Raw genomic sequence first — 25,150 nt, 5'->3', positions numbered from 1 at the left:
ATTATAAATATTCACTTACCTTTGATCTTCATCAGAATGAACTCCCAGGAATCCCATTTCCACAATAAATGTTTGATTTGTTAACTAAAGTTCATTTCATTTATGTCCAAATACCTCCTTTTGTTAGCTCGTTTAGTAAACAAATCAAAACTCACGAGGCGCGGGCAAGTCCAGTGGAAAGGTCGGACGAAAGGTCCAAATGTTCCGTTACAGTCCGTAGAAACATGTCAAACGATGTATAGAATCAAGCTTTAGGATGTTTTTATCATAAATCTTCAATAATGTTCCAACCGTACAATTCCTTTGTCTTTTAGAAAAGCAATGGAACACGAGGTCGCTCTCTCATGTCCGCGCGTCACGAGCCTGTGGCACTCTGCCAGACACCTGGCTCAATCACCTCTCATTCAGCCCCCCTTCACAGAAGGAAGCCTGAAACAGCGTTCTAAAGACTGGTGACATCTAGTGGAAGCCGTAGGAAGTGCAACATGACCAATATCCCACTGTATCCTCAATAGGGGCTGAGTTGAAAAATGATCAACCTCAGATTTCCCACTTCCTGGATGGATTTTTTTCTCAGGTTTTTGCCTGCCGTATGAGTTTTGTTATACTAACAGACATCATTCAAACAGTTTTAGAAACTTCAGAGTGTTTTCTATCTAAATCTACTAATAACATGCATACATTAGCATCTGGGACTGAGTAGCAGGCACCTTATTCATTTAAGCTACTCAATACTGCCCCCCAGTCTCAAAGATGTTAACTATTTATCTGTACATGGAATTGTATTTTTATTTTACTCCTTATTTTCTAATCTTTACAGGAAAATGCCACAGGCACTATCTGATATGTGGAGGCATTTCACTGCACCTAAATGTAGAAGGAAAAGCTGTGTACATTTGCAAATACTGTGCAAATCATATGTGAAGAATGCAGCAAAGATGCAGAATCATCTGGCCAAATGCATAAAGTTCCCTGAGTGCTCAAAACAAGCAACCTCTGACAAAAGTCCCTATACTTCTAATTGAGGTGAAAATGATGAATCTGACTATAGCAACAGCTCATGGTCCTCCTGGAATCAGAAGTTTTATGGACTCAATGGAGGAACATAGTCAGAGAAATGCTGAAGAATGTCTTGCTCGAGCTGTGTATGCAACTGGTTCACCTCTTATGCTCACAGGCAATGGGCTTCATCCTTGGGAGAAATGTCTAAACGCTAGAAGGTACCACGTTCATTTGTACATACAATAGTACGCAAGTATAAACACCATGGGATCATGCAGCCGTCATACCGCTCATACTCCCAAGGATGAACCAGACTTGTGGAGGTCTACAATTGTTTTTCTGAAGTCTTGGCTGATTTCTTTTGATTTCCCCATGATGTCAAGCAAAGAGGCCAGGAAGGGGCTCAGGACGACAGGAGGAACCAGGAAGGGGCTCAGGACGACAGGAGGAACCAGGAACGGGCTCAAGACGACAGGAGGAACCAGGAAGGGGCTCGGGACGACAGGAGGAACCAGGAAGGGGCTCGGGACGACAGGAGGAACCAGGAAGGGGCTCGGGACGACAGGAGGAACCAGGAAGGGGCTCGGGACGACAGGAGGAACCAGGAAGGGGCTCGGGACGACAGGAGGAACCAGGAAGGGGCTCGGGACGACAGGAGGAACCAGGAAGGGGCTCGGGACGACAGGAGGAACCAGGAAGGGGCTCGGGACGACAGGAGGAACCAGGAAGGGGCTCGGGACACCAGGAGGAACCAGGAAGGGGCTCGGGACACCAGGAGGAACCAGGAAGGGGCTCGGGACACTAGGAGGAACCAGGAAGGGGCTCGGGACACCAGGAGGAACCAGGAAGGGGCTCAGGACACCAGGAGGAACCAGGAAAGGGCTCAGGACACCAGGAGGAACCAGGAAGGGGCTCAGGACACCAGGAGGAACCAGGAAGGGGCTCAAGTCTCATAACATAATACCATTGTGTAGGCTTATTTAAAAAATAGTGGTAATGCATTATTTTTTGCATACATTTTAGGGTTAGTTTTTCTTTCTATATGCTATTACAACAATTAAAAAATGAATTATAGGTCCTTGAAAATATTTTTTTAATTCGGGCCTGTAACTTTGATGGCACTGTCCCGGTGTGCCACTAGAAAATGTACATGAATGTCGAGCCCTTCTGTGTGCTATGCGTGTAGGGCCTATATGTCTACCACTTTGTGTAGCCATTAGCGATGCTAATGATAGCCCGACTTCTGAAAAAAATATAAACGCAACATGCAACAATTAAAAATATTTTGCTTTTACAGTTCATATAAGGAAATCAGTCAATTGAAGTATATTCATTAGGCCCTAATCTAATGGATTTCACATGACTGGACAGGGGCGCTGCCATTTGAGGGAGGGCATAGGGAGCCAAACCCAGACAATCAGAATGAGTTTTTCTCCACAAAAGGGAAATTAGTTTTTCCCTGCCAAATTCTCTAAAACAACTTTGGAGTTTGCTTTTGGTAGAGAAGTGGGCATTGAATTCTCTGGCAACAGCTCTGGTGGACATTTCTGCAGTCAGCATAGGGCGTCGCACAATTGGCCCTGCGCTGTCCGGGTTTAGCTGGTGTAGGCCGTCATTGTAAATAAGAATTTGTTTTTAAACTGACCTGCCAAGTTAAATAAGGTTATATATTTTTTAAATATATAACCTTATTTGACTTGGCAGGTCAGTTTAAGAACAAAAACGTTCCTTCAATTTGAGTTGTGTAGCGTTTTTTTTTTTTTTTTTTTTTTTTTTTTTTTTTTTTTTTTTTTTTTACAAAACTGCACTTTTTAGAGTGGCCTTTTATTTTTCCCACCTCCTGTGTAATGATTATGCTTCTTGATATGCCACACCTGTCCGGTGGATGGATTATCTTGACAAAGGGTAAAATGCTCACTAAAAGGGATGTAAACAAGTTTGTGCTCAAAATTTGAGAGAAATAAGATTTTTGTGCATATGGAACATTTCTGGGATCTTTTATTTCAGCTCATGGAACAACACTTTACATGTTGCGTTTTTATATTTTTGTTCGGTGAATTTTCAGGTAGATGGAAAGGCAATTTAAAGGTAACTACAAAGTAGCCTATGCCTACCTGGCAGAATCATGATTATTTGCATCAATTTAGTGTCCATTTATTTTGGAAACTCTGTCACGAGTACGCTACAGAAACACTGCTAGCCAAACACAACTGTCTGGCTGATGAGAATTAAAGTTTAGCTACCAAAAGAAATCGAAATTTCTCAGATTTTTCCCAGACCGGAAAAATTGTCCCCTAATATGGTTTAACCTCTCTCTAGGGTATGTGGGACACGAGCGTCCCATCTGGCCAAAATCCAGTGAGGTTGCAGAGCGCCAAATTCAATTACAGAAATTCTAATTAAAAATTCAGAAAACAAAACATATTTTACATAGGTTTAAAGATTAACCAACCACAGTGTCATATTTATAAAATGCTTTTCGGCGAAAGCATACCTAGCATATTTCCTCTCTTGCGTTACAAAACTCAGAAATAGAGAGAAAATGAATCCCTTACCTTTGATGATCTACATATGGTGTTAATCAGAAGACATTAAATTACTCAATAAATGTTCCTTTTGTTCGATGAAGTCTCTTTATATCCAAAAACCTCAGTTTTGTTAGCGCGTTTTCCTCAGTAATCCACAGGCTCAAAAAAAAACCTAATTGTATCTGTAAAGTTCATAGAAAAATGTCAAACAATGTTTATATTCAATCTTCAGGTTGTTTTGTAGCCTAAATGATCTATAATATTTCAACCGGTCAATAACGTTGTCAATATAAGAGGTAAACAAGAAATGCACATGCGCCTGAAAAAACTCTGCACTCTTTAGAGTGTTTTCTATCCAAATCTACCAGTTATATGCATATCATATCTGGGCCTGAGTAGCAGGCCGTTAAATTTGGACATGCTTTTCATCCAAAATGGACTTAGAACATCCAATTTGGTTGTTTTTCTGTTAAAGTGTGATTCTGAGAAGGAAAACCTGACATTTTTTGTTTTGTTTTAGGTATCAAGTATTGTTTTGACTAATTCTGCCTATTTCTCATAACACATAGCACTGAAATCTGCAATAAATGCTTAAAATAAAGTGCAAAATTTATATTTTCTGTTACAGTAAATCTACCACAATCAGTGTAAGATCATAAGGTCATGCCAATTTTAAAAGATGGCTAGTCATTATTCTATATGGAATGCATGTATATTATGGGACACAGGCCCGGGTCATTATGAATTATTTTATAACAACATTGGTGCCACCAAATCATGGAAATAGTTAGTGTAGAACCCTGTAAAGAGCTGCCAAAAGGTCATCACAGACCATTATTATGGCCTTTTTTTACACTTCACTAGTTTGACGAAACATACTAGTTCCAGGACACACATTTTTGAAGTGTAAAGCGACTGATCTAGATTAAAATATCTTTCATAAGCCACCTCCGTAGGTAACGAGACACATCTACACTGTATATTACCATATTTCCGCAGTTACCATAGACTTTAAGTCATTGCGCTGACGCTAGTTAGCAGTTGCGCCAACTCTAGTTAGCAACTTTGTTCAAACTGCATGCAGAAACATACAAATTCTGTCCACGAGTTCATCTGACCGGGGAATTAGATAAACAACTTCATAGCCAACATCCTGAAGTATCCCTTTAATATAAGTACACAGCATTTTTGTTGTTAGCAAATTGAAAATTAAAGTCACATTTGAATTGTTGCATTAATCAAGTGTGCAACATTATTGGCAATACGGTTTAGATGAGCTCCTGTATAGTTCGATAGCATTCCTTTTGTTCTTTGTCTTTACACTGCTATGGTAGTTAGTGTTTGCTGAAGCTATACACACAAAACAGAAATGTGGCTTTGGCCACACCACATCCAAGGATAATGTAAGGATAGTGAAAAACGGATGTTGAAGAAAGTCAGATCTTACTACACATATTTTACTGTTGTAAAGAATGCATTAGTTCACATCTCTTCTGTTTGTGTTTCAAGTCCTATTGTTTGTTAGAATCCACCTTCCTAGGAAGGAAGGCTACTTTTGATTAGCAAGACCATGAGCTTGTTACCACATTGTGTGCACAAGGGGCGTAATGCAGTAGGCCTCACCCCTCCTTCCTCCACTCCCACGGGGCCAGAATAGACTGTGTGGTTTCAAGGCTGCTTCAACCAACTTTCCTGTTTTGTTGGTTAATTTATTTTGGAGTAATTAACCTTGGTCATTGATCGTGGAAGGAACGTTGGTCAACTATTACCAGGGGTAGCTAGTATTTGTATGTAGGCTTACCTAAGTTTAATGCTCGATGGCTCAAATGAATGAATCGATAACTAATAACCTTGGCATCAAGGTTTTGCAAGGGTGTGGATGCAGAGCAAAGGGCACCTGTTTGAGTTGTTATTGCATGGAAGAGACTTTACACTGGTATGAATGGAGAAAATGGGAAACGCTGTGACAGGAACTGCCTTGTGACGGAAACCATTATCCTATTGGACGTTGCTTGAAATATCTCTTTTGTAAACGTTGAGTCATCAAATTATTTAATGGACCGAGCACAGTGTATTTATTGATGGTGTTAAATCAGGTTTTCTGGACATAACAAATGGTGTCCCACAGGGATCGATTCTTGGTCTGGTTCACTATTTACATGAACAATATTGGTTCTGTAAAAAACATTTGTAAATACTTTCACCTGTATGCAAACTGTGGTGTATGCTTTTATTTTAATTTTATTTAGGATCCCCATTAGCCGACACCAATTGAAAAGCTAGTCTTACTTGAGTCCTTTCCTTGACAGACTGACCAGCGAAATCCAGGTGAAAGTTTTTGATTTTCCCTTATTGATGTCACCTGTTGAATCCAATTCAATTCATGTAGAACCCTTGAGACAATTGAGAAATGGATTGTGTGTGCGCGTGCCATTCAGAGCGTCAATGGGCAAGACAAAATAATTAAGTGTCATTCAAGGGATAAAGTGCTGCTCTGTTCTCGTCCAGCCGCAGCTTTTCTAGGTCCCTATTTGCAGCACTTGACTATCACCGGGCAATAGTCAAGAGTCATAAAAATGAGAGCCTGCAGGACTTGTTTGGTCGACTGTAGTGTTAAAAATGCTGAACATCTTTTTCATCACAGACAGACCTCTCCCCATCAACAATTACATCAATATGCCTTGACCATGACAATTTAAGATGACATTTATCATTTCCCCTCTTATCAGGAATGATGAAAAGCTACCTTTTTAAAGGCATATTGATGATTTAGTTAAGAAATGAATAATCAAAATAGGCTTCTCCTATAGGAACAGGTCTTGTCTTTCATAACCATAGTAGCAATTAAAAGGAAACAGTTTGGAGGTTATGGGAAAATTATTAGACTAAAGGTGAGGACAACGGTTCACCTGACACGAGACTGAATCCAGGCATTACGCTGTTGATCGTATGTGCATTTTACATTTACTGTTCTTTCCGCCACCTTTGGAGATGACTAAATCTGAAAATACATTCAGTAACATAAGGAATATGATGGGCAGGTGCAACATTAGACAAAAAAAATGACAAGGGTTGAGTCCAAAGTGTGTAGTTGATAAGTGCTTCCCCCCTCCCCTGTTTGTGCTGTTCAGGAAGTAGAGCAAGCACACTTGGAATTGTTTTTCTTTGGAACACAGCCCTGCATCACCACCTTTATTACTGTTTACACAATCCAAAAACGGTTATTCTGTTCAGGACAACCCAGGGTATATTGCCAAATCGTGTAACTGTACATCAAATGTAGTGATCATAAATGTTGAGACTGTACATTCGCATACATGCATTTTATGTTATGGAAATTTGAGGTGTACATTTAGACTCCTGGGTGTTCGGCTTGCTTGTGTGATATCATAGATTGCAACCAGAGAATTTATTTTAATCCTCAACATCTCATCTTTCAAAATAGATAGTCCTTGTAATTTACAGCATTTCTCAGCATCTTTTCAACACTCATACAGCTATGATTGTAAAGGGCTACAGCTGGTGGAGTGCCTCTAACATCTGCATGAATTGCCCTAGAGGGCCTTTTTACTGAATGTGTTTGTTTGATATGATTGTGTTCTGCTTTTCATGTTTTGTGGAATTGATGTGTGTATACAGTGCATTCAAAAAGTATTCAGACACCTTGACTTTTCCACATTTTGATAAGTTACAGCCTTATTCTAAAATGGATTCAATTGTTTTTTTCTCCATCAACCTACAGACAATAGCCAATAATGACAAAGCAGAAACTCCAAGCGGACTGTCATGTGCCTTTTACTGAGAATGTGCTCCGGCTGGCCACTCATCAAGGCCTGATTTGGTGGAGTGTTGAAGAGAGGGTTGTCCTTCTGGAAGGTTCTCCAATTTCCACAGAGGAACTCAGTTACTCTAAAAGAGCTCCAATCGGGTTCTTGGTCACCTCCCTGACCAAGGCCCTTCTCCCTGTTTTCACTTTGTCATTATGGAGTATTTTGTGTAGATTGAGGATCAAAATGAATTCACTATATTTTAGAATAAGGCTGTAACGTTACAAAATGTGGAAAAGGGGAAGGGGTCTGAACACTTTCCGAATGCAGCGTAGATATGTATAGTGTAAATGTTGTTTATTGATGTGTTCATGCAGGGCTCACCTGCGAAAGAGACCATGATCTCAGCATGACTCCCAGCTTAAATAAAAGTTCAATATAAAATCAAGTGTAATTTGGCATTGTATCTCTCATCCATGGTTCACTGACTCCTACAATTGATTACAATAAACAGAAGGGAGTAAATACCCATTGTCAACCAAATCCAGTGGCACTGGCCATGTCATCAATAGGTTAATAAACTAACCCCTGTGAGGGTGCAACATGCCACAGCAAAATACGTTTTGCGGTCAATCGCTTGCTCGCTCTCTCTCCTCTCTTTCTCTCTCTCAGCCTTAAATATGTTACTGGTAGGATCTGTAAAGTGCTGCCCTTTGTCGTTTCCGGTGGCCCAGGGGAATGTTCTTATCTAATCAGACAGCCATCAGACTGCAGGGAGAAGGAAGAGGGCTGGATACATTCACTGTAGTAACCTAACCGTGACATCCTCAGCTACCTGCTTCACCTGCTGTAGGGGAAAGGTGAGGGCACAGCACTGAGGAGTCTGGCCATGTAGCCACGTGGTCACAAAAACTAAAGCAGGAAGCACCAGTGACTGTCAATAAAGAAGTGGTCAGATGACGCATATGCTAAGCTACAGGACTGTTTTGTTAGCACAGACTGGAATATGTTCTGGAATTCTTCCGATAGCATTGAGGAGTATAGCACATCAGTCACTGGCTTCATCAATACGTGCATCGGTGACTTCGTCCCTACAGTGACTGTACTTACCACAACCAGAAGCCATGGATTACAGGCAACATCTTCACTGAGCTAAATTTGACCTTTTATTTAACTAGGCAAGTCAGTTAAGAAAATTCTTATTTACAATGACCCAGACGACGCTGGACCAATTGTGCGCCACCCTATGGGACTTCCAATCACCACCGGTTGTGATACAGCCTGGATAGAGCGTAGAGCTACAGGGTAGAGCTGCCGCTTTCAAGGAGCGGGACTCTAACCCGTAAGCTTATAAGAAATCCCGCTATGCCCTCTGTCGAAACATCAAACCGGCAAATCTTCAATACAGGAATAAGATTGAATCGTACTACACCGGATCTGACGCTCGTAAGATGTGGCACGGCTTGCAAACTACTATAGATTAGAAAGGGAAGCAGTGAAACGAGCCTACCAGACAAGCTACATTTCTTCTATGCTCGCTTCGAGGCAAGCAACACTGAAGCATGCATGAGAGCATCAGCTGTTCCGGGCAACTGTGTGATCATGCCGATGTGAGTAAGACCTTTAAACAGTCCAACATTCATAAGGCCGCAGGGCCAGATGGATTACCAGGATGTGTACTCCGAGCATGCGCTGACCAACTGGCAAGTGTCTTCACTGACATTTTCAACCTCTCCCTGACTGAGTCTGTAATACCAACATGTTTCAAGTATTCCACCATAGTCCCTGTGCCCAGAAACACTAAGGTTACCTGCCAAAATGACTACCGACCTTTAGCACTCACGTCTGTAACCATGAAGTGCTTTAAAAGGCTGGTCATGGCTCACATCACACAAATATCCCAGAAACCCTAGACCCACTCAAATTTGCATACCACCCAAACAGATCCACAGATGATGCAATCTCTATTGCACTCCACACTTCACTTTCCCACCTGGACTAAAGGAACACTTATGTCAGAATGCTAGTCATTGACTACAGCTCAGCATTCAACACAATAGTGCCCTCAAAACTCATTACTAAGCTAAGGACCCAGAGACTAAACACCTCCCTCTGCAACTGGATCCTGGACTTCCTGATGGGCCGCCCCCAGGTGGTAAGTAAGTGTAGGTAGCAACACCTCTTCCATGCTGATCCTCAACAGGGGGGGACCCTCAGGGGTGCGTACTCAGTCCCTTTCTGTACTCCCTGTTCAATCATGACTGTGTGGCCAGGGACGACTCCAACACCATCATTAAGTTTACTGATGACGCAACAGTGGTAGGCCTGATCATCAACAACGATGAGACAGCCTATAGGGAGGAGGTCCGAGACCTGGCTATGTGGTGCCAGGATAACAACCTCTCTCTCAACGTGATCAAGACGAAGGAGATGATTGTGGATTACAGGAAAACCGAGAACGCCCCCATTCTCATCGACGGGGCTGTAGTGGAGCAGGTTGAGAGCTTCAAATTCCTTGGTGTCCACATCACCAACAAACTACCATGGTCCAAACACACCAACACACTTGTGAAGAGGACATGGCAAAGCCTAGAGGGTAGTGCGTACGGCCCAGTACATTACTGGGGTCAAGCGTCCTGCCATCCAGGACCTCTATACCAGGCGGTGTCAGAGGAAGACACTTTAAAAATTGCCAGATTCCAGCCACCCTAGTTATTGACTGTTCTCTCTGCTACCGCACGGCAAGCAGTACCGGAGCACCAAAGACTTCTATTCAGCTTCTACCCCCAAACCATAAGATTCCTGAACAGCTAATCAAATGGCTACCCAGAATATTTGCTTTGTGAACCCCCCCCCCCTTTACGCTGCTGCTACTCACTTAAAAAAATACTTAAAACATTTTTTAAATCTATGCATGGTCTCTAACTCTACCTACAAGTACACATTACTTAGAATAAACGGTGCTCCCACACATTGACTCTGTGCCGGTACCCCCGGTATATAGCCTCGCTATTGATATTTTACTGCTACGCTCTTTATGCTACATTTTTAAATTAACCAAAAATGCAGTTAAGAATAATAAGTGTTGAGGGTTGTAAGTTAGCATTTCTCTGTAAGGTCTACACCTGTTGTATTCAGTGCATGTGACAGATAACATTTGATTTGTTTGGTCTCCAAGAAGCAGGACACATCATATGCACTTACTGACCGCACACACAGACTTTCTGGCTCTGTCATATGTTTGGGCTTTTGTGTCACTACTTAGTTATATCCATGGTCTATTTTACATTATGGTAACCTGGGATTGGGTATAGGTGTTGGCATCTTTACAAACTCTCTTAAACCCATAGGCCTTTAAAAACAACAGGTTATACTTTTATGCGTCTGACCAGGCTTCTATACCTATTTGTTGTGGTTGAGTGTCCTTGGCTATTATCATTGATCAACTCTTAACCAGTAGGATACGTCCAGTCTAAATCATCACATACGGCCCAATAAAATATGCGTTGTGGAGAACGAGGATGGAATCATGGAATCCAGACATTCTCTATTTTTTTTTATTTAACCAGGTAGGCCAGTTGAGAACAAGTTCTCATTTACAACTGCGACCTGGTCAAGATAAAGCAAAACAGTGCGACAAAATCAGAGTTACATAAACAAACGTACAGCCAATAACACAATAGGACATATCTATGTACAGTGTGTGCAAATGTAGGGAGGTTGGCAATAAATAGGCCATAGAGGCGAAATAATGACATTTTAGCATTAACACTGGAGTGGTGGATGTGCAGATGATAATGTGCAAGTAGAGATACTGGGGTGTAAGAGGGTAGGTAATAATATTGAGGTGAGGTAGTTGGGTGTGCCATTTACAGATTGGCTATGTACAATGATCGGTAAGCTGCTCTGACAGCTGATGCTTAAAGTTAGAGAGAGAGATATAAAACTGCAATTCGTTCCAGTCATTGGCAGCAGAGAACTGGAAGGAAAGGCGGCCAAAGGAGGTGTTGGCTTTGGTAATTACCAGTGAAATATACCTGCTGGAGCGAGTGCTACGGGTGGGTGTTGCTATGGTGACCGGTGAGCTGAGATAAGGCAGGGCTTTACCAAACAGACTTATAGATGACCTGGAGCCAGTGGGTTTGGCGGAGAATATGAAGTGCGGGCCAGCCAACGAGAGCATACAGGTCGCAGTGGTGGGTAGTATATGGGGCTTTAGTACTGTGATAGACTACATCCAATTTGCTGAGTAGAGTGTTGGAGGCTATTTTGTAAATTACATTGCCGAAGTCAAGGATCGGTAGGATAATAGTATGTTTGGCAGCATGCGTGACGGAGGCTTTGTTGCGAAATAGGAAGCTGATTCTAGATGTAATTTTGGATTGGAGATGCGGAACTGGAAGCACAAGCATTTCGCTACACTCACATTAACATCTGCTAACAATGTGTATGTGACAAATAACATTTGATTTGATTCATGTGAGTCTGGAAGGAGAGTTCACACTCTAACCAGACTCCTAGGTATTTGTAGTTGTCCACATTCTAAGTCATAACCGTCCAGAGTAGTGATGGTAGTCGGGCGGGAGGGTGCGTGCAGCAATCGGTAGAAGAGCATGCACTTAGTTTTACTTGTTTCTGGAGGCCACGGAAGGAGAGTTGTATAGCATTGAAGCTCGTTTGGAGGTTTGTTACCACAGTGTTCAAAGAAGGGCCAGAAGTATAAAGAATGGTGTCGTCTGCGTAGAGGTGGATCAGAGAATCACCAGTAGCAAGAGCGCCGTCTTTGATATATACAGAGAAAGGAGTCGGCCCAAGAATTGAACCCTGTGGCACCCCCATAGAGACTGCCAGACGTCTGAACACCAGGCCCTCCGATTTGACACACTGAACTCTATCAGAGAAGTAGTTTGTGAACCAGGCAAGGCAGACATTTGAGAAGCCAAGGCTATTGAGTCTGCCGATGAGAATGTGGTGATTGACAGAGTCGAAAGCCTTAGCCATGTCGATGAAGATGGCTGCACAGTACGGTCTTTTATCTATTGCGGTTATGATATCGTTTAGGACCTTGAGCATGGCTGAGGTGCGCACATCACCAGCTCGGAAACCAGATTGCATAGTGGAGAAGGTACGGTGGGATTCGAAATGGTCGGTGATCTGTTTAACTTGGCTTTTGAAGATTTTAGAATGGCAGGGCAGGATGAATTTAGGTGTATAACAGTTTGTGTCTAGAGTGTCTCCCCCTTTGTAGAGGGGGATGACCGCGGCAGCTTTCTAATCTTTGGGGACAAAGATCTAAGAAAAGCAACCAAATTAAATCATTTACCTTTGAAGAACTTCAGATGCTTTCACTCAGGAGACTCCCAGTTAGATAGCAAATGTTCCTTTTTTCCAAAAATATTATTTTTGTAGGCGAAATAGCTCCCGTTTATTCATCCTGCTTGGCTGAGTAATCGACCAAAAAATACTTCAACTATAACGCCAAACTTTTTTCAAAATTTGCTCCATAATATCGACATAATGTCGAATATTCTGCGGGAGACACCATGTGACCACATGCCATATATGGTCCCTTACAGCCATTCTTCAAGGGAAATGCCTAAAAAGACGTCACAATGCTGTAGACACCTTGGGGAAAACGTAAGCTCATTCACAGCCATATAAGGAGTCATTGGCATGAGGCGGTTTCAAAAAATGCTGCACTTCCTGATTGGATTTTTATCTGGGTTTCGCCTGTAACATCAGTTCTGTGGCACTCACAGACAATATCTTTGCAGTTTTGGAAACGTCAGTGTTTTCTTTCCAAAGCTGTCAATTATATGCATAGTCGAGCATCTTTTCGTGACAAAATATCTTGTTTAAAACGGGAACGTTTTTCATCCAAAAAATTTAAATGGCGCCCCCTATATCGAAGAGGTTAAACAAATTAAATATATTTTATATTTGAGATTCTTCAAATAGCCACCCTTTGCCTTGATGACAGCTTTGCACACTCTTGGCATTCTCTCAACCAGCTTCATGAGGTAGTCACCTGGAATGCATTTCAGTTAACATGTGTGCCTTGTTAAAAGTTAATTAGTGGAATTTCTTTCCTTCTTAATGCGTTTGAGCCAATCAGTTGTGTTGTGACAAGGTAGCGGTGGTATACAGAACATTGCCCTATTTGGTAAAAGATCAAGTTCATATTATGGCAAGAACAGCTCAAATAAGCAAAGTTAAACAACAGTCCATTTCTTTAGGACATGAAGGTCAGTCAATCCGGAACATTTTCAATAACTTTTCTTCAAGTGCAGTTGCAAAAACCAAGCACTACGATGAAACTGGCTCTCATGAGGACCGCCACAGGAAAGAAAGATCCAGAGTTACCTCTGCTGCAGAGGATAAGTTCATTAGAGTCAACGGCACCTCTGAAATTGCAGCCCAAATAAATGCTTCACGTTCAAGTAACAGACACATCTCAACATCAACTGTTCAGAGGTGACTGCGTGAATTAGGCCTTAATGGTCGAATTGCTGCAAAGAAACCACTACTAAAGGACACCAATAAGAAGAAGAGACTTGTTTGGGCCAAGAAACATGAGCAATGGACATTAGACCTGTTTAAATCTGTCATTTTTGGTCTGGAGTCCAAATTTGAGATTTTTGGTTCCAACCGCTGTCTCTTTGTGAGACGCGGTGTGGCTGAACAGATGATCTCCATGTGTATATCCCACCGTAAAGTATGGAGGTGTGATGGTGTGGGGTTGCTTTGCTGGTGACCCTGATTTATTTAATTCAAGGCACACTTAACCAGCATGGCTACCACAGCATTCTGCAGTGATATGCCATTCAATCTGGTTTGCGCTTAGTCCCACTATCATTTGTTTTTCAACAGGACAATGACCCAACACACCTCCAGTCTGTGTAAGGGCTATTTGACCAAGAAAGAGAGCGATTGACTGCTGCATCAGATTACCATGCCTCCACAATCCCTCAACCAAATTGAGATGGTTTGAGATGAGTTGGACCGCAGAGTGAAGGAAAGTCAGCCACCAAGTGCTCAGTATATGTGGGAACTCCTTCAAGACTGTTGGAAAAGCATTTCAGGTGAAGCTGGTTGAGAGAATGCCAAGCGTGTTGAAAGCTGTCATTAAGGCAAAGGGTTGCTACTTTGAAGAGTCTTTCATTTCTGTGGTGGTACTCATGAGAGCCAGTTTTATCACAGCGCATGCTTTTTTTGCAATTGCACTTCTGCTACTTCTTAGTTTTGATGTCTTCACTTATTCTACAATTTATAAAATAGTAAAGAATTAAGAAAAACCCTTTGAATGATTAGGTGTTCTAAATCCTTTGAACAGTAGTGTACTTAAAAATTCTCTAAAATGATTTTGGAGGCTGCTTATGGTAGAGAAATTAACATTCAATTATCTGGCAACCGCTCTGCTGGACATTCCTGCAGTCAGCATGCCAATTGAATGCTCCCTCAACTTGAGAAATCTGTGGCGTTGTGTGACAAAACTGCACATTTTAGAATGGTCTTTTGTTCCCAGCACAAGGTGAACCTGTGTAATGATCATGCGGTTTAATCAGCTTCTTGATATGCCACACCTGTCAGGTGGATGGATTATCTTGGCAAAGGAGAAATCCTCACTGACTTGGATGTAAGCTTTTTGTGCTTGTGCAACATTTCTGGGCTCTTGTATTTCAGCTCAGTAAAAACATGGGACCAACACTTTACATGTTGCGTTTTATAGTTTTGTTCAGTGTATTTGGTTCACAGTTGGTTTTGGTATTTTACCCTGCGTTTCATGAACACGTCGAGTGGGGTTAGACATAATCCACATGCGAGCTTGGATGCATGCTCTGAGTCGGTTTGGTCATGATGACCAAACCATGTGATTTTGAGAGTTAACCTGAACTATAAACTTGGAAAAACAAAACGGAGGAAACGGAATTTGGGGGAAATGCGGAATCGGGCCAAAAATAATACTGCATTTATAGGGCCCTACATCAGTCAGTGACATCTCATGAGGTCCAATGGGATATGGAGTTTGTAAACAATTGTTCTCTGTTTTTTGGGATGTGTTGGGTTCTCAGGCCCTCCTGCCATTTGTATTTTATTACCTGTCATTTCTAATGACTGTTTCTCTTACACCCCTAATTCTCTTTCTGTTATCCTCTTTCTCTCTCACTTTTACTGACATTTGTGAGTGTCACATTACGGTTGGTTATGGTGTGTGTTGTGAATTTACTTTCATTAATCTGATGACTGTTATTTATCTAATCAACTAACTGTTTAATTGTTATCCAATTTTAAATTATTTAACAATTAACTCATTAGGGATTGATGCACCATGAGAGCGGTTCTTTAAAGAGTTACCATCTCCCGAATTAAACTCGAAAGGTCTCTACCTTTTGTTGAAATTTCAGAGTTTGAACCACTTTGGACGTGAGCTGCAACTCAACATCTCTCTGGTCTGATATGTTAATTCTTAACCCATTGTTTTATACAGTTCGCTCAAAAGAGGCAGTTAATGAGGCTGACACGATCTCTGACCTCAGGGGCAGTACAAAGTTCTAGAAATAATTTCCTCTTATAGTTTCTAAAATCACGTCCCTCTCTTAACAAAATGACTTTCATGCACAACGCATCAGATGGACACTGCACACATTATGTGTATACCTTTCAAGTTACAGTATTTCCTTTTAATTTTTTTTTATGACATCACAAAGTAACAACCACACCGAGGTAACCTCTGCCCATTCCCCATGTTTTATGTTAGAAATATTGTTCCGGTATTCGCTTTAGAACATATTAGGGTTTCGGCGGGATATGTCTGTGAAACAAAGGCACATTCTTGTGTGAATTTGCAGAGGGAAATGGCTGAAAGTTCTTGACCTTGATTTACAACAGGGTGTGAGCTGTCAACCCCCACCAGTTCCCTCCTTCCCCCACTGCGGTTGAGACGGATCTGGCTGAAGTTATTTATTGAGAAGCTGATCTGACACATTTGGATCCTTACAGGACAGCCATAACATATCCTTTTGTGACAAGTCATGCATGTGTTCAAGCAGTGGCCGTGTTGCGGTCATTATGCCTAACCATTTTTTGTCTGTGCAATGGCAGCCCTGTACCCGTGAGGCGACATGGTTGTGTTGTCATAGTATGTGTTCTCTCTATATGCAGAGGTAGTTGATGCCATGGTCTTGTTACAGTCCCACCCTAATAATGTCTTTCCCTTTCTCTCTCTCTGTTCAGTGACAGTTATGCGCGTGTGAGAGCAGTGGTCATGACTCGGGATGACTCCAGTGGTGGGTGGCTGCCTCTGGGAGCTGGGGGCCTCAGCTGCGTCACCGTCTACAAAGTCAGCCGGACACCGGACAGTGACAGCAGCAACACAGCAGACTTCCTCATCAAGGGGGAGCGGCTCAAAGACAAATCGGTAAGGGTTCACCTCGTTTTCCACACACACACACACACACACACACACCCACACACACACACACACACACACTGAGTGCAATTCTCCCCATTTAAGCTAAAAAAAAATAACTGTCAGAACTGTTAAAATAGGCCTGCATTCATTTTAGGATTTATTTACGTTTTTGTTGACATTATTTTAATGTAGATAAACTTGACCTAATAATGGGAGCGTTTTACTAATAATTATAAACCATTGTTTTGCTAACTTAGTCTGTCTATTAAACGTTCTACATCTCTTTCCAATTGATGATGCGCAGTATTGATGATGCGCAGTAAGTATTCAGACCCATTTTGTTACATTACAACCGTATCAATCTACACATGATACCCCATAATGACAAAGCAAACAGGTTTTTAGAAATTTTAGCAAATTTATTAAAAATAAAAACTGAAAAATCACATTTCTTACCCATTACTTTCTCGAACATGTGAACTTTAATGTGCCTCATTAACAAACTTGTATGCCTACTGTAAATACGAATAAAATGGTTAAATTACGAGTCTAGTTAGTTTAGCCACAGAAAAGACTACAACCATCACTCAAGCCGTGATTCGGTGAGATAATGAGTGGGCTGGACATGCCGAGAGATGAGTTTAGAATGGTCTGCCATATAGCATGCTTTTGTCTATTTGATTTGTTTAGTATGTCTAGGTAATCCTGTCTAACGCGGATTTAAAAATATATATATTGTGTAGTAAAGCTGCATAAGTGTTGCTCTCCACTTTCTGGAGGACTATTTATTTATTTATTTAAATCCGTGGAATTTGAGTGATAGCTAAGGAGATGGAGAAAACACCTGTTTCCGGATTACATCTTTAAACTAAGGACAGCCATGGCATCCCGACAGGAGACTCGTCCATCCATGAATGATGTATACGGGTAAGATAGTCTAGCCAGCTACATTTTTTCAGATATTGCACGTTTCTAATTTTGACAAAGTGGTTTCATTTCAAGTTAAAGTATACTGTTAGCTAGCTAGCATAAGCTGGCTGGCTGGCTGGCTGGCTGGCTGGCTGGCTAGCTAACGTTACGTGTATGATCTTATTATTTGTATCTAAGAGCAATTTGCTTGGCTAGCTATAGACTGTTGGCTAGCTAACATTGAACCTGGTTGGTTAGCTACCTGCAGATTCATGCAGGTTAGTAACGTCATGAGTTAGGATTATGGTTCATTGTTTACCTAGCTAGCTGATGGTGACTAACCGCATTCCATACAAATTTGCGCATCCGCAGCATTCAAACGAGGCTACAATGAAACCTAATGGGACTGTAGCGACTATGTTGGCATCAAAATCCGGGGTGTGAACTAAGTTTCGATTCAGTGTTGACAAAACTGACCCCTCTGACGCGCGGTGTCACTACATAAAATACGGCACGCATTTACATCTCATTTTGTGCCGTACAGTCACTTTCCACCAGGGGTAGCCCTTCTGTCGCAGATTAAAGACAAAAAAGGCACAGGGTAAAGGGGTTACCTAGTCAATTGTACAACTGAATGCATTCATTTTTTGCATCATCTCTGCATGACTCTCAAAAGCTGCGACAGCTGCTGTTTACTTCTAAAAACTTTAGCGCTGCCCTAAAAACCGGATTCAAATTCGACACAAACCTTCAAGTAGGTATGTAATGACACATTATATAAACTCTTTATAGTGTTTTATTTACATTTTAGATGTGATAAGTTGGACAGATCGGGTGAAGAAAGCTGTTTCCCCACACGACGTATATCCCCCTTTCACTAGCACACAATAGGTTTCGCTTCCCCATCCACCATTTTTTTTAAATACCCGACAGAGCTCATTGCCTTCTTCAATCATGCAGAGACGGGCAGCATGAAAGTCTTGTCATTGATTTTGCTGGAAAGGGGAGAAATTGTGCTTTACAATGTTATTCATATTACAGTTGACCTGGAAGTATTACGTTTTTTTGGGTGCTAAAATAAGGTAAATTGTATGGAATAGCGCAATGTACAAAAGTGCGTTAGTTACCGTTACATGTCTTTAACAAAAGACTCAGCTATGCAAGTAACCATTTTGGGTGCATTTTGTAAATCCAGTCTGGCCATCTACTCAGATTTCAGAGCACTCTCAACTGAGTGTGCCAGAGTGCAGAATAAGTGATGATGAATTTATGAACGCTCAACACCCGTTGAATAAAAGCGGAATTAAATTGTTGCGAGCAGAACAGTTACAGACACCAATGCTCTGAATACCATGAAAACAGCCTAACCATCTCTGCTAAGGCGAGTAAAATGGTCGGAGTGGGGTGTTCTCTCATTTGTAGCTAGCCAATGTTAGCATGTTAACTTATGTGCTTGACTGCCGTTGTGAGGTCGGATCAACCCTATTCATCGGCCAGAGCGTCCAGTGTGCACTCTGAACGCTCTGAGTGTGAAGCGCTCTGAATTTACAGCCGGACAATCTGACAGCACAGTTGCAGTCACCAATGCTCTGGATATCATAACAGCCTAACCCGCTCTGCTAGGGCGAGTAATGTTCAGTGAGTTGTTCAGTGAGTTGTTCACTCATTTGTCTGGAATTAGCTAGCAAGTTAGCTTGGGTGCTTGACTGCTGTTGTTCATACAGAACATTCGGATCAATCCTTAAAGAGATGGGTGGGGCTGAAGCCTAAGAGGGTGTCAACGATGCTGAATAGGTGTAGACAAAGGGCTCTCCAGCAGTAGTACCAAAACATTCAGAAGGCTAATTTCCCAAAAGTGAGTTTACAAGTTTATCAACTTTAAAAGCTGAATTACTTTCAAATTGTTCCTCAACTGTAGTGTGTAATATTCCATTTTGTAGCTTTGAGGTTCTACTTTTGTGTAATGTGAAAAACACACTTTAAAATTATGCTGCAGAAAACCGATTAGAGCCGGTCGGTCACATTTCAGTATTCAGACCCTTTACTCAGTACGTTGTTGAATCACCTTTGGCAGTGATTACAGCCTCAAGTTTTCTTGGGTGTGACGCTACAAGCTTGGCACACCTGTATCTGGGGAGTTTCTCCCATTCTTCTCTGCAGATCCTCTTAAGCTCAATCAGTTTGGATGGGTAGCGTCACTGCACAGCTATTTTCAGGTCTCTCCAGAGATGTTATATCGGATTCAAGTCTGTGCTCTGGCTGGGCCACTCAAGGACATTCAGAGACTTGTCCCAAAGCCACTCCTGCATTGTCGTGGCTGTGTGTTTATGGTCGTTGTCCTGTTGAAAGTGATCCTTCGCCCCAGTCTGAGGTCCTGAGAAGGTTTTCATCCAACATCTCGCTGTACTTTGCTCTGTTCATCTTTCCCTCGATCCTGATTTGTTTCCCAGTCCCTGCCGCTGAAAAACATCCCCACAGCATGATGCAGCCACCACCATGCTTCACCGTAGGGATGGTGCCAGGTTTCCTCCAGATGTGACGCTTGGCATTCAGGCCAAAAAGTTAAATCTTGGTTTCACCAGACCAGAGAATCTTGTTTCTTATGGTCTGAGAGTCTTCAGGTGCCTTTTGGCAAACTCCAAGCAGGCTGTTGTGCCTTTTACTGAGAAGTGACTTCTGTCTGGCCACTATACCATAAAGGCCGGATTGGTGGAGTGCTACAGAGATAGTTGTCCTTCTGTAAGGTTTTCCCATCTCCACAGTGGAACTCTGGAGCTCTGTCAGAGTGACCATCGGGTTCATGGTCACCTCCCTCACCAAGGCCCTTCTCCCTCGATTGCTCAGTTTGGCCGGGCAGGAGGCCACTGTGTTCTTGGGGACCCTCAATGCTGCAGACATTTTTTGCTACCTTTCCCCAGATCTGTGTCTCGTCACAGTCCTATCTCGGCGCTCTACGGAAAATTCCTTCAACCTCATTGCATGGTTTTTACTCTGACATGCACTGTCAACTATGGGACCTCATATAGACAGGTGTGTGCCTTTCCAAATTGTATCCATTCAATTGAATTTACCACAGGTGGACTCCACGTTGTAGAAACATCTCAAGGAAGATCAATGGAAGCAGGATGCGTCTGAGGTTAGTTTTTGAGTCTCATATCAAAGGGTTTGAATACTTGTGTAAATAAGGGTATTCTGTTTTTGTTTTTTTGCTTAAGAAGGGAAAGTGTCTGAATACTTTCCGAATGCACTGTATATGTCCATTCAGAAAGTTTCTTAAAGTAGCCTGTCTGGACTCAATCTCTTTTAATAATAATCAAATGCACCTCTCATAATTTAGTCTTGTAAAAGGCCTGTTATCAGTAGATTAGGCTACATCATTTATCTCAATACGGCATCCTCTCTTTGAAGAATTACCACAGCAGCAGGGTTTGCGATGTAATGTGACTATTTCGGGAAAAGTAAAAAAAAAAAAACCTTCGGACTTCGTTTTGAATGGTTTTGTGCGAAACAGGAAAGAAAACCAGCTGCAGAGGATAAGTTCATTAGAGTTACCAGCCTCAGATGTTGCAGCCCAAATAAATGCTTAACAGAGTTCAAGTAACAGACATGTCTCAACATCAACTGTTCTGAGGAGACTGCGAGAATCAGGCCTTCGTGGTCGAATTACTGCAATGAAACCACTACTAAAGGTCACCAATAAGAAGAAGATACTTGCTTGAGCCAAGAAACACGAGCAATGGATATTAGACCGGTGGAAATCTGTCCTTTTTGGTCTGATGAGTCCAAACTTGAGATTTTTGGTTCCAATCGCCCTGTCGTTGTGGGACGCAGAGTAGGTGAACGGATGATCTCCGCATGTGTGGTTCCCACCTTGAGGCATGGAGGTGGTGTGGGGGTGATTTGCTGATGACACTGTCTGTGATTTATTTAGAATTCAAGGTATATTCAACCAGCATAGCTACCACAGCATTCTGCAGTGATACGCCATCCAATCTGTTAATCGCTTAGTGGGACTATCATTTGTTTTTCAACAGGACAATGACCCAACACACCTCCAGGCTGTGTAAGGGCTATTTGACCAAGATGGAGAGTGATGGAGTGCTGCATCAGATGACCTGACCTCCCCAATCACCCAACCTCAACCCAATTGAGATGGTTTGGGATGAGTTGAATCACGGAGTGAAGGAAAAGCAGAAAACAAGTGCTCAGCATATGTGGGAACTCCTTCAAGGCTGTTGGACAAGCATTCCAGGTGAAGCTGGTTGAGATAATGCCAATAGTGTGCAAAGCTGTCATCAAGGTAAAGGGTGGTGGCTTTGAAGAGTCTTCCTTTCCTGTGGCGGTACTCATGAGAGCCAGTTTCATCACAGCGCTTGATGTTTTTTGCGATTGCACTTCTGTATACCATCGCTACCTTGTCACAACACAACTGATTGGCTCAAGTGCATTAAGAAGGAAAGAAATTCCACAAATTTACATTTTAATCAGGCACACCTGTTATTTGAAGTGCATTCCAGGTGACTACCTCATGAAGCTGGTTGAGAGACTGCCAAGAGTGTGCAAAGCTGTCTTCAAGGTAAAGGGTGGCTATTTTTGAAGAATCTCAAATCTAAACTATATTTTGATTTGTTTATCACTTTCTTTGGTTACTACATGATTCCATATGTGTTATTTTATAGTTTTGTTGTCTTCACTATTATACTCAAATGTAGAAAATGGTAAAAATAATGAAAAACCCTTAAATTAGTTGGTGTCCAAACTTTTGACTGGTATTTCATGTGTTGCCACCCTAGAGTCATGCACTGCTCGTAAAGCAAATGTAGAACTTTTATTATTCAAAAACATCAAATACCGTTAATAATGTGGGAAATATGTCGCCCAGCCTAATGACATGGAGCCTAAGAATCGTATAAAACTTTACAAACCTCCCACTCAGGGAGTCACACAAACCTAAAACACCTCACACTCACTCTGAGGGCCTCATACATACCACACACACTCATCTGTCACAATGGAGAGCAAGCATGTTCGCAATGTACTATGCACCAACTCAGCCTGTGACACATTCCACACAGAGGGGGTCGTGGGATGAGATCACCATCAACCTCCGCCTTACACACACAGTCACACACATACACTGTCACACAGGAAGTGGCTGTTTGGCTTTCCTCCTCTGTGCAGGGAAGGTATCTGTAAATAGGAGCGGGCTGCGTGATTGTGGTGCATGCTGACATCATCGGAGAGAAGAGATGGGCAGACTGCTCAGGAGAGGGGAATGTGGGATGAGGGATGTAGGAAGTCAAACTAAAAAGATAGAGGAAAAAGGGAATGAAGGACAGAACTTATTGGATATTGGTGCGCTGAGCTTCTAGTCATATATTCCTATGCTCTCGTCCTGAAACTGTGAAGCCCTTGCGTCTCTTTATTCATGTTAAACAATTAGATTGATGACCATTTCCTTTGACAATAATTAATAGGTGACTCTTAAGTATCGTAGATAAGTGGCTCCTGCCTGCTAAGACACTTCGATTATAACTGTCTATTCTGAGCCTGGGCCACCGTGCTATATAGAGCATGATTCTGGTGATGTCACCCACCCCAGGGGCTTGTTAAAGCGGGAGGTCCAAACCACCATTTTACTAGAGAGACAATGGGAACAAGGGAAGGAGATGGAGAGGAGGAAAAAAAGATCGCCAGTCAAACTGTAAGAAATGGAGGGTGACAAAATAGACTGAAAAAGAGAAAGTGAGGGAGAGATTGAGAGAGATGAGGTGGTGACTGCAATGTTTGGGGGGGGGGGGGGGTCTGCCTATAAGCGCAATGATGCGGCACAGAGTGTACTGATGAGTCAGCTGGCTCCTGATATTGCCACCAATGGGACTTCTCGACTCTGTTCTCTCACTCAGTCCTCTTGCTCTGTTTTCTCTCTCTCTCTCTTCTGTTCTCTCTCTCTCTCTTCTGTTCTCTCTCTCTCTCTCTCTTCTGTTCTCTCTCTCTCTCTCTCTTCTGTTCTCTCTCTCCTGTTCTCTCTCTGTGTTTTTGGCTCTGTTTTCTCGCGCGCTCTGTTCTCAATTAAATTCAAAGGGCTTTATTGGCATTGGAAACGTATGTTTACATTGCCCAAGCAAGTAAAATGGATAATAAACAAAAGTGAAATAAACAATATAAAATTAACCGTAAACATTACACTCAACGTCCCAAAGAAATATCCTCCCGGACGAGCTAAACTACTTCTATGCTCGCTTGGTGGCAAGTAACACTGAAACATGCATGAGAGCACCAGCTGTTCCGGAAGACTGTATGATCACGCTCTCCACAGCTGATGTGAGTAAGACCTTTAAACAGGTCAACATTCACAAGGACACAGGGCAAGACGGATTACCAGGACGTGTACTGCGAGCATGCGCTTACCAACTGGCAAGTGTCTTCACTGACATTTTTAACCTCTCCCTGTCTGAGTCTGTAACACCAACATGTTTAAAGCAGACCACCATAGTGCCTGTGCCCAAGAACACTAAGGTAACCTGCCTAACTGACTACCGACCTGTATCACTCACGTCTGTAGCCATGAAGTGCTTTGAAAGGCTGGTGTTGGCTCACATCAACACCATCATCCCAGAAACCGTAGACCCACTCCAAATTGCATATTGCCCCAACAGATCCACAGAGGATGCAGTCTCTCTTGCACTCCACACTGCCCTTTCCCACCTGGACAAAAGGAACACCTATGTGAGAATGCTATTCATTGACTACAGTTCAACACCATAGCGCCCTTAAAGCTCATCAATAAGTTAAAGACACTGGGACTAAACACCTCCGTCTGCAACTGGATCCTGGACTTCCTGACAGGCCACCCCCAGGTGGTAAGAGTAGGCAACAACACATCTGCCACACTGATCCCCAATACAGGGGCCCCTCAGGGGTGCGTGCTCAGCCCCCTACTGTACTCCCTGTTCACTCATGACTGCACGGCCAGGCACAACTCCAACACCATCACTAAATTTGTCAATGATACACCAGTGGTAGGCTTGATTACCGACAGCAACGAGACAGCCTAGAGGTAGGAGGTCAGAGACCTGGTCGTGTGGTGCCAGGATAACAACCTCTCCCTCAACGTGATCAAGACAAAGAAAATAATTGTGGACGACAGCAAAATGGGAACCGAGCACGCCCCCAATCTCATTGACGGAGCTGCTGTGGAGCAGGTTGAGAGCTTCAAGTTACTTGGTGTCCACATCACCAACAAACTAACATGGTCCTAGCGCACCATGACAGTCGTGAAGCGGGCACAACAAAACCTATACCCCCTCAGGAGACCGAAAAGGTCCTCAGATCCTCAAAAGTTTCTACAGCTGCATCATCGAGAGCATCCTGGCTGGTTGCATCACTGCCTGGTATGGCAACTGCTCGGCCTCCGACCGCAAGGCTCTGAAGAGGGTAGTGCGAACAGCCCAGTACATCACTGGGGCCAAGCTTTCAGCAACCCAGGACCTCTATACCAGGCGGTGTCAGAGGAAGGCCCTAAAAATTGT

General features: G+C 42.6%; 1 protein-coding gene across 3 annotated transcripts in view; it reads left to right on the top strand.

Moving 5' to 3' along the window:
- Positions 1-25,150, top strand: part of LOC135525719 (sprouty-related, EVH1 domain-containing protein 1-like) — an 88,649-nt gene that overhangs the window by 24,658 nt on the left and 38,841 nt on the right. For all 3 annotated transcript variants that reach the window (XM_064953516.1, XM_064953517.1, XM_064953515.1), the window contains exon 3: positions 16,532-16,715. In XM_064953516.1, coding sequence (XP_064809588.1) covers positions 16,532-16,715 — 184 coding nt within the window. The remainder of the gene's footprint in view (positions 1-16,531; positions 16,716-25,150) is intronic.

This window comes from Oncorhynchus masou, chromosome 32, assembly GCF_036934945.1.
Source record: "Oncorhynchus masou masou isolate Uvic2021 chromosome 32, UVic_Omas_1.1, whole genome shotgun sequence".
Lineage (NCBI taxonomy): Eukaryota > Metazoa > Chordata > Actinopteri > Salmoniformes > Salmonidae > Oncorhynchus > Oncorhynchus masou.
Note: the sequence above shows the minus strand (reverse complement) of the source record. Positions and strands in the feature narration are given on the sequence as shown.